Source organism: Lipophrys pholis, assembly GCF_963383615.2.
Source record: "Lipophrys pholis genome assembly, chromosome: 3".
Lineage (NCBI taxonomy): Eukaryota > Metazoa > Chordata > Actinopteri > Blenniiformes > Blenniidae > Lipophrys > Lipophrys pholis.
Window position 1 is genome coordinate 19455109 of NC_137627.1, and position 10982 is coordinate 19466090.

Consider the following 10982-nt stretch of genomic DNA (forward strand, 5'->3'; position numbering starts at 1 on the left):
GCCTTGTCAGGATATTCCTGCTATGCTGTAAAAAAATGTATATCTTTTACCATTTCCGGAATTGTTTTTGCAAAAAAACTGTGAATCCTTTCCCATACAAATTGGATGGGAGAGGCACCTCAAGGAGAAGTTTAAAGGAGATCAGCGTCTGTTGCCATGAAAATGCAGGGGCGAGAGGCAGGCAAAAAAAAAAATTCCTGTGGAATTTTCTAGTCAGCCGGTTAAGCGTTACTGTGCCTTTAACAAGCCGTTCGTCATGATGTTTAGTTTTCAATTGTCATTGACCTTTTTTCTTGGTCTGCCTCTCCTATAGATCATATGTACATAGACGAATACATTGAAGAAGATGAGGAACCACCTTTGCTGCTCAGCTCTTGTCCTTTTTGCGGTAAATATTAATAAGTTTTGTGCAAAATGCAACCAAAAAAAAAGCAAGATGCATATGCTTGTGCGACGTCCAGCAATTCACTTTAGTGTTTTGATGTGACTTCCAGGTGTTCGGCTGTGGTGGGACTGCGGCAGTGCTGTGTCAGTTGGGGGAAAGCTGTGTGTGTCTGCAATGCCCTGCAGGCCAGGAGCCATCCAAGGTGAGAGAACAAACTAAAGAAATACACGGTGAACAGCCGGGTGAAATGTGCAGTCGACCTGTTGCAGCAAGATCTTTAATACACGCACATCTCAAAAAAATGTACGTAGAGTCAAGTCAGTTATTTCCAAATTCTCTATAAACTAAAAAGTTGTGTTCTTTTACTCAGTGTTTGTTTTTTCTTTTTACGTTAATTGTGATAATTATGTGCTAATTTGAGATGCTGTATTTAGATTTTTCATGACTTATAAGCTAAAATGACAAAAAATGTAAATGAAATGGAACAAGGCTTTGAATGTTTGAGCTTATGTGTAATAAATCTATAATATATATTTTTTACACATTTGAATTAAGTGATGGGACATATTTTTAAGATGCACCAGAAGATTTGAAGAAAACATTAAAGTATGAATCACCTAACTGAAGAACAGGATTGCTTTCCATTTGTATCTCTGTACAGATTTCTACATTTCTGCAATATTGTTTGTTATATCCAAGACCTTTTAAAGTTTGGCATCTTCTTTCCTTACATTGAACATATGGATTTGGTCACAAGTAAATAGTTACTGCACGTGTGCACGCATAAATGAGGCAGAAGTTCAATCATGAATCAATCTGTATGTGTAAAGCGCCTTTCATACAAACAAACCAAAAGATGCACAAAGTGCAAATGATCAAGTTGTACTTCATCATCTAGTAACAAAAGCTTAATTTGGTCGGGGTATTTCTCTTAAGGTGCACTGTGATCATGAAGCCCTTGAAGACGTTGGCTTTGCTGTGTAATTTATGATGGTGATTCTAAAGAATCACATCAGTATTTAATTACTATTAAACTGACGTTGGGGCAACCTGTCTCGTCCTACTTATCATGAGCTTCCACATCACGTTGTAATGGCTTTTTCTTGTTTGCCAGGCTTGTGGGAAAATCCAGAGTCCATCTGAAGAGGTGCGATGCCAGTTGTGTCCAACTGGAAGCTTTTCTGACGCTCAGGACTCTGAACTTTGCCGTCCACACACCTCCTGCGAGATCCTCGGCCGAGAGGCCACTGCCCTCGGCACCGCGACCTCCGACATGACCTGCGGAGACTGTTTGACCGGGTAAACATTGCAAGTCTGTCTGTTTTGTGCCCGTTAATCCACCCAGGGGTCAGTCTAACCGTAGGCCCAACAGTCAAACGGTCTTGCTTCCGTTTACAACCTGTAAAACGTTTATTTGTTCTGAATTTGAGGTCTGCTATTTTCAGTTTGAGCAGCCGAGCACGCACACACATGCATGCGTGCACATGTGGATAAATACAGCTTGTCATTCACAATAGAATACATGTAATATCAAGAGCAGGCACCACTGAACGTGAGAGGCCACAGGCTAAAACCACCAATTTTTTTTTCTTCCAGCCTCTTGACTTATGTCATTTTGTCTGTTTTTATTTGCAGGTTCAAGTCAACTACTGCAGATCAAGTTTCCAGCCAAAGCCCCTGCGTGAAAAGTAAGCATGCGTCCCTCCGCAGCTTTTTATACTCCTAAAGTACACTCAATGAAGACAAGACCCATGAACCTGCGACTACCTCCTATCTCTAACACGCTTTCTGCCTTCCCCTTCGTTCTCTCTGCAGGTCTGCACGTCAGAGCTGTTCGCACGGTGGGCAAAGGCCCGGCCGGAGGAAGCGGAGGACCGGCCAACAGCACCGTGGTGCGCAGCGCCGAGGAGAAGACGGCAGAGTACGCCGTGTTCGCTCTGGTGCCCATCTTCTGTGTGATGGGCCTGTTGGGCATCCTGATCTGCAACATCCTGAAGAAGAAGGGATACCGCTGCTCTGCCGAGAAGGAGGGAGGAGACGAAGAGACGCCCACGCCCCAGAAAGAAGGTAGGAAGTTTTGAAAACACTCAAAACTTTCTAGTTTGTATATTATGATTGAATAATGTGATGAATTTCTAAGGATATGTTGCAGATAGGCCGGTATGGGCAGATTGTTTGCAGATGCTAGATGAGAAAGTGTCAAATGAGAGTAAAGAAAGTTAAGAAAAGGAGTTAAAAAAAAGTTAAGTAAAAGTCACAAAGTTGTTTGTTGGAAAACTGAAACTGGCGTGTGTGCAGGTTGTGGGTCATTTCCCAATAAAAAGGCCAAGTTAACGTGCGTGCACGCGCGCGCGCTTGCTCTATTTGAACGCTGGCAGGAGTCACGTTGAAACCAAACTCTGACAGCGGCGATGTTGCGTGCGGCCTCTGGCTCCGCGTATCTGTCATGTCACTGCACGGGAGGCTGTGTGTCTCAGCTGGTTTGAACTGCGACCCATCAGAGGTCACCACACGTCATGCGTTCTGTGTTTTTGCTAAGCACCCGCTGTTATTCTTGTGACGTTCCGATTTGAACGGGAGATAAGAAAGCATTCCCATCAACTCATTCGGACCCTGACGTCAGAGAGAAATTGACCTGTGTGAACGTCAGACCTGTAGAAACAGAGTGGCGATTACTAAATGAGGTCAAATGACATATGCAACGAATTGTAGATTGGTGTGAAACTTTATTCATTCGCTCCCCGGTCGTTTGATCCCTTTCCGTTTCAATGAGCTTTCATCACAAAAGCTCTCTTCATTGTGGTTTTTAAAAAGGATGAATCAATCCTGTTGGTGTGACCAGGATAGATAAAAAAAAAAAAAAAAAAGAAAAACTATTTAGAGTTTAAAGCAAGAAAAGAGTGAAAGACAAGACAGACACAGGGGAGACAGGAGTGCAGCAACACCACACCCATCCTCCCTTTCTCAACATTTAGCATTGTTATCATCCTGGGGGACTCTTCACACGCCTGCAGTACAAAATGAGCCGTTTGTCTCCTGAAACCTCAAGATTTGTCCTCGTAAGGTGAAACTTCACCTGCAGTAGTTGTAACTCCTTGATGACTAAGCAGGCAACAGGTTATTGCCGTTGGTTCTCAGGCCCGTATCACACGTAGCGTGTCCTCCAGTCAAATGTGATTTGATGTTGATTGAAGGTTTGATTCAAGCCATGTGACCTGTTATAATTGCTGTTTCGGTTTATAGTTGCGTAACGTAGAAGTTTATGTAAGTCAACAGGTGTGTATCAGAACTAGTATGCTTATGTAAGAACATTGCAGCCATTGAAATTCAAAGACTCAATAATGATGTTAAGCATAAAGAAATTTCAACAGCAAACGGTTATGCTTTCCCTGCCTGACTGTGTAAATGACACGCTCATGCAGCTCATGGCCAGAAGGAGAACAAATGTTTGTTTTTTGTTTTGCTATATTGCAGTCGTTTGTAAAGCAGTCTTGATTTTTGAGAAAGAATAATTAAAAAAAATAAATAAATGAAAAGAAGAAATCTATTGTTCGTTTAGGAAAAAATGAACATAACTATACTTTCAGTGTAATGAAACAAAATTGTAAAAGTACTCTAAATTGAAAATCATTAGTATTACTTTTGGAGATTATATATTAAGATATTCCTACATATTTAAAAATTACAGCATCTAAAAGCACGGGACAACTTATGCTACGTGTTGCCTATAACTCCCACCATCTGTTTATGATAACGACTTGTAATGTGAAAAAAAACCAAACCAATTCCTGGATTCAGTCACAAGCGGTTCCAGCGTTGCATTCAGAAGGCTCACAAGTGTGTTAGTGACATCCAGTCGTGCAGTGGGCAAGCTTCAGCAGATTTACGGGCGAAGCCGACTTTCCCCTCACTCACCTGATGGTGCTCGGCTCGCAAGGAAGCTGCGTCACGACTCGGTACGTACTGCAGCATCGGAGCACAGCTGCAGCCCGAGCAGATCAGACTCCTCCATCAGGAAGCCTGATTGCGCACCTGCTGCTTCAGATATCTTTCTGCATCCATCATGTTTGAAATCTGCGGTTTATGACACCAAAAATTGCTTTGTGCAGTGTTGCAAACAACTCAAATAGTATTAATCTTGAGGTTTACAGTATAGGTACGAAGACAGTATCTACACTCTCCATTCACTATAGATTTAATTTTACCTTCACATTTTCATACATAGCCTGCATTTCATTTGCGATAAACCCACAGACAGAATCCAATTTTTCCCACTTTTATAACATTCAAAATTTTCAAAGAAAATGTCAACACATCCCTGAAACCTGACCTGGAGGGCAAAATATCAGTGATACATACATTAAGTTTTGTTTTGCCAGCAAATAATCAGCAATCCAAAGCCACACTGAGTTTGTGAAACCATACAGTACATAATAAATATTGCAGGGATTCCACACCAATCAGTAGAAGTAATTCCCTGATAAATATATGTTCAGATTTTTCAGCAATCTTGTCAAATAAAAATTCAGAGCCAAGCCATGTTGCGTTTGAGGGTGAAATTTAACCACTGGCTTTGGTGTAAGACACTGCCGTATCGTTTCACTTCATAAAAATCGGCTTTGTATAGAAACACTTATTTAAATGTAGAGTTTTCCTTAATGTACCTTTTTCCACTAAAACTACGTGAAACATTTGATTTTGTCGGTATTTAAAAAAGAAGCTTAAATTTTATCGGTTTGGCCCATATGATTAATAAATTGGTCACTCCTGATGTAAAAAGGTTGATTCATCAGCATCTATATGTAATGTTGTGTTTTGGATTTAGACCGCAGTACTCCTGTCGATAGTCTCTGCCTTTTGGATTTCCAGCTTTGCCTCGGTTCCTTCCTCTTTGTTTTGAAACTCAAGTCATTCTCGCACCAAAGGGAAACTCCCAGAACTCCCCTCCCTCTTGCGGCTCTTTTATCACTTCCTCTGCTCTCCATTCATCCAAAGTCTTCGCCGTCCCCGCTCCTCTGAACATGACACTGTCCATCCATCTCTCCTTTCACCGCCACATCAATATTTCAACCGCGTCCCCAGAGTTTTACTGTATGTCTCAAGGTTATTTTCTGGCAGTATTTTGATTCTTCTAGGATCGGTAAAGCTCCTTTGCTCTTTGGCTTTCCTTATCCACCCTATGATTTGAAAATCAAAAGTGTCTTTTCATGCAAGTAACTATGTGTCAGATGTTCACATTACAATCATACTGACGGCCTTAATACATGAAAGATGAGCAAAAGTACAATGAAGTGGTGATGAGCGCTCTCATCTTGAGGTTCAGTTCTGGGCTTCCTCTGTGGACTTTACATGTTCTCCCAGTGGATGCATGTTCTTGTTTTTCCCCCAATTATCACAGGGTACTCCCAAGGTGTGTGTGAGACTTTCTGTTTCTTTGTGTTTGCTCTGTGATGGACTGCTGACCAGCTCCACCCCCCCATACCTGACGTAGTTACGTGAATGAATCAATTCAGGCTTCTAAGATTTCTGCACCATTAATATCAGCACATTAAGCAGACATCGATTATGTTGTATTGGCGCTTTGTTCAATTATATGTCAAAAGACACCATTCAAACTTGAAGTGAGGCTATTTTAGGACACCGTCTCACCTACTCTGCCCTCCCCTCCTTCCTATCTGTCTCCCTGCACAGCAGCGGGACACCGATAAGCTAAGTGACTGTTTGTTGAAGCGAGGCAGAACAGTGATTGAGAAATTGCAACGAGAGCAGCAGGGTGGTCGGATAAGCTTGTGAGGAAGAACGAAATTAGCCGAGTTTTCAGAGAGGGCATTTTGAGAATTAGGAGTAAAGCAGTGATTAGAGGGCAGCAGGAGGCCTTCGCTGCTAAAACTTTGTCCTGCACTTCCTCTCATGCTGCTGCTGCTGCTGCTGTTACGTAATAATCCTTGTTGGAGTGCGCTGGATGTCTGTCTGCTGTAGTACTGACGGGACGACGATGAGACGACCGTCTTACCCCAGCAGTTTTACCTTCATCGCCACTCAGGAGGAACACCCGCGGGGATGAATTATAGCGAGGATGTGCTCAGCTCGCCAGGGCTAAAGTCAGACTGCACTGGGGAACGTCGTGACAGTCGGGTTTAAGGAGAGCAAACAAAAACCGTGACTGTAAAGCTGATAATGCAAGAAATATGAGCAGGGTCCCGTTAAGCAACGAAGGGTGGAGGGTATTTTTAGCAATCGTTATATTCACCTCCAAGACAGCCGTTTTTATGGTCCTCTGTGTCAGCAAGCTGATTTTTTATTTTTTTTTAAAGAGCATACATCAAAATAGACAACCCTGAAAGCACCGATGAAAACATTTGTGTATAGAATTGAATGGAAATACTTTTTTAATCCCGGAGGAAGTGAATTTGGCAGCGGTGGGGTGTAGATTATGACACGCTACTGAGTAATTACCTAATAACACAATGACAATTACTGAAGTATCCGTGGGCCAGTTGTGAAAATGGAAGAATTAAGACCTTACATTCTAGCAAGTATTTATTGGATTAAAACACACCATCAGATTTTTAACTCCGAGTTCATGCGGTGCATGTCACCGAGGCGATTTTTGTGACCCAGGACATGATGGGACAGATAGGAATTGATGTGGATGACTGAACAGCGAAGAATAGATATGCCACCATGACAACCCCTTCCCCCCACCCCCCACCCCCTCCCTCCATCCCATTATAGCGCCGCACAGAGAGAGGCACTGAGAGAAGAGCGACGAGGGCGCGCGGGGGTGTGGAATAGCTCACTCAGCAACTACACTACGTTCTGCACTGCTGAAACACACAGAGCTCTATATGTGGGTGTGCATTGTACCAGACCCCCTAAAGCCAGGTGACTCTGGACATCCGTGACTGCATACGGGAGTGACCATGTGTGCTCGTATTTCTGTCTGTCTTCCGTACGTACGCAGCCTCGGGCTGTTGTTGGACCATAACAGCGGCTCTGTCTCCACAGTGGCTGTTGCTAACATGAGAATAACAGCATCACTTCAACAGAGTAGCGCTCGTTCTCTTCTATTTATACTTTCGGACCCACCAGCTCATTGTTCCACTGTCACCCACATTAAGGCACCAGGCCATATTATTTTAAGATGCTTTTCAGGCTGGATGAAGCAAGTTGGTAAAAATGAACTGGCTACTTGAATTAAATTACTTGGTTTACCTGACAATGTTATTGACATTAATTCCTGGGGTGGTTTCTCTCTTGAACCACTGACATCCAGAACATAGAGCATCTTCCTTCACCTGAATGTAATAAGTAAAGTTAGTCAGTCATTAAAGTGGCCCGCAGTGCTTGACCGCTTAGCTCATGACAAGGCAATTTCAAGTAAATCGAGTAAGTTACTTTACCAAGTGATTTCCAGTATTTTAGTCTTTACGTGGCAAATGTAAACCGACAACAAGAAACCGGTAACATAGCGCGAGGAACCACAGTAAAAGGAAGAACTTGTAACCTCATGGTTGAAAGTGAGACAGATAAAATTGATGACAGAGCTTATTAAGAACCACATATTCCCCATCCATGGCATTAGTGAAGAACAATTTGTTCTAATTTGCTTTAAATTGTTGACTTTTTGTTGGAATAACACGTTTGTGTACCTCTGCTTAAGGGCAAAATGTGTGTTTTTCTTTCTACAGAATGTCTGTGTCTCTATGTATCTGCTGCATGCATCACATACTATTTTGGGGATTTATCCATTCCCCCCCCCTTTGTTTTCATCTTGCTTTAGGTGCCAACTGTCCCTACATCTCTGATGACCTGAATGAAGACACCATCAGTGTCCTGGTTCGCCTCATCACTGAGAAGAAAGGTGAGTGCTAAGCAAACACTGATTTCACTCATGTGCTTGTGGTCAGAGTCACTTCTTCTTTGGTGGTTTATGGGGCAGCAACACAAGACCGCTGTGACATCACAGCGTGTCTCTGGTGTGGCCTACTCAGCACCTCTCGGTCTTTCCACCTCACTGATGGTTCATGTCGTCTCCTTAGTCACAGATAACAAACAACGCTCACGATCGGAACGAAGTTTTATTGATGAAACTGGAGTCACTCGTTCTTCAAACACATACGTATCTCTGATTTATTAATCCAAAAGAAAAACTAATAGTTAGGAGAATGGAGTTTCCAGTTGTATTAGGAGTCTTATTAGACTTGGCTCATATATCTTAAAGTGCTTTGATTTTTTTTCATTTATTAGCAGTTTTATAAAAAGTGAAATATTTGGCTCAGGTAGCAGAAAGCATCAAAGAGTGCAGGAGCAGGAAAGATGGAGGTCATGATGGTGCTATTTACCAAAATGACTTTTGAAAAGAACTCATGAGAAACAATAGATGGTAAAAAAAAAAAAGAACATTTGTGAAAATACGCACTTTTAGAACAAATATAATTTGAAGGGTGAAGGACACAAACAATGAAATAAGTTTGAGTATTAAAAAAAATAGAGTTTTCCGACATTAATACAGACTATATATAAAAACCACAAGATATTTCCAATTTTTCACATATTTTCTGCTTTTTATTACCCATGGAAGCCTCAGCAATAACAGCTCAGAATCAGGAAAAAAAACTAAACATTGGGTTATCATCATTAAAAAAAACATTCTACTTGAGCACAGTGTTTAAGACGGACTGTCACTCAAGTCTCATTGAATTTTTTGTGTTTCAGAAAATGCTGCTGCGCTGGAGGAGCTGCTGCTCGAGTACGAGAACAAACAGATGTCCATCAGCAAAGGCTCCTCTATCAAGTACGTGACCACACATTCACACATACAATATTGCAAACTCAGCACACAGTCGGTGTAGCAGATAATGGTAAATGTATTTACTGTACTGTATTTTCAGGTTTTTGAAGATATTGTATCCATTTGTGTATTTGAATTCCCACTGTTTGTTCTTAAACCTGAGAGGAAAACAGGAGTAACGGTACAATCACAGGTTATGACTATGAGGTTATCCATCCATCCATCCATTACACAAGTGTTTTCATTAAAGGGCCACCCATCTCCATAGAGAGATAGATAAATGATACTTTATTAATCCTGAGGGAAATTCAAGTTTGCAGATTAAATATGCTGCTTAACTACAAAACTGCCCCCAGAATCAAATCAGGGATTATCTCACTGTGAGTCGAGCAAACCACACACCACAATGGTTCCTTCACTAAAGCCAGTGTGTTTCTCATATGAACAGTCATGAAGTAAAATTGTTGAAAAAAAATAAGGGTTTTCTTCAGCCTGACAGTATTTGAACACAAGTTCACGAATGCACCATCAAGGGGTGCTTTCAAAATAAATGGTTGAAGAATTGGTAAATAGAAGGCAGCATATGAAAATACAACAGCATACCAACTAAAGAAATGTAATATGCAGCATCAGCAGTATGTGCAGTAGTTAGCAATGAAACACATAAGTGACAGTCAAGTTCAGATGAGACGATTTAATGAGCATTTTACTTTGTCCCCCCAAGAAAGTAAGTGAAATGTAAAAAACAACTCAGCATTTTCTTACAGACTTTACACAGTGAAATCCACCGGTTATTGGTGAAGTAGACTGATGTTTGTCACTAAGTCCGTCAGACCTGAAGTGACAGTCGTACCGACTGTTTCGTCATCAGGCTTAACCGCCCCGTCTGCTCCTGAGCCTACCGACAGTCGCACAGCTTCCAATCACACAATTTACACGACCGAGCGGCGTCGTGGTTTGGCGCGCGGGATGTCGGCTGCGGCATGAAAAATTGCTCAGGTAGTCAGAATTTAATTGAACAAGTCCACCAACATCCCGCTTCCTACCACAGTCACCACATCGGCTCTCAGGCCGCTTTGGATGTTTGTCCTCCTGTAACGTAAACTGTGCTGACCATTTGTCTTCCTGCATTTACTTTATGGTCACAGGAGCCAAGTGGCTTCACTTGCTGTATATAATACGCACAATAGAGGGTCTCCGAGGTCTGTGGCTGCCGTCACGTGTGAGCTTTATGCTCACAAACATTCAGGCACACCCACACATTTCTGGAAAGCTCTGAGAGAGTGTGTGCGTGTGTGTGTGGATTTAACGGGGAGTCACTAAAGGTCATCCACAGGCTCGTTTAACGCAGGAACACACAGCTGCATTCATCTCTTTGGGCTTTGCTTTTCTTTGTTCGAGACCAAAGAGAAGGTAAAAACTGAAGACTTTAAAGTTTATTAATGGGGGAAGTTATTTTATCAAATAGATTTTTTTGCGATTAGACATTCGTGCTAAATGAAAGCAAAGCTGTGATATTTAAAACTTGTAACTTATTTCGGACGTGGGAATAACACGAAAGCAATTTTCCATACTTCTAAAAGTTATAAAAAAAGTTGTTTTTTTTACTATCTGTTAACGATCTACAATTTTAGTGTTTCTAGTTAAAAAAAACAACCAGATATGATCAGTATTTTTGTGAATTGACCATCTTTCACACTGTAGCACATGGAGCCATTTCTTCATACAAAACTTGATATGTACATTATCTTGCTGGATTTGTTTCACTGTAAGTGCTCTGATATGCACCAAAGGGAAAAGTAC

The 10982-nt window shown here is 41.7% G+C and overlaps 1 protein-coding gene across 2 annotated transcripts in view; it reads left to right on the plus strand.

Moving 5' to 3' along the window:
• The window catches only part of relt (RELT TNF receptor), a 32682-nt gene that overhangs the window by 16549 nt on the left and 5151 nt on the right, over nucleotides 1–10982 (plus strand). For both annotated transcript variants that reach the window (XM_080460170.1, XM_080460171.1), the window contains exons 2-8: nucleotides 314–388; nucleotides 495–587; nucleotides 1500–1684; nucleotides 2021–2073; nucleotides 2201–2452; nucleotides 8169–8249; nucleotides 9104–9182. In XM_080460170.1, coding sequence (XP_080316296.1) covers nucleotides 347–388; nucleotides 495–587; nucleotides 1500–1684; nucleotides 2021–2073; nucleotides 2201–2452; nucleotides 8169–8249; nucleotides 9104–9182 — 785 coding nt within the window. In that variant the 5' untranslated portion in view covers nucleotides 314–346. The remainder of the gene's footprint in view (nucleotides 1–313; nucleotides 389–494; nucleotides 588–1499; nucleotides 1685–2020; nucleotides 2074–2200; nucleotides 2453–8168; nucleotides 8250–9103; nucleotides 9183–10982) is intronic.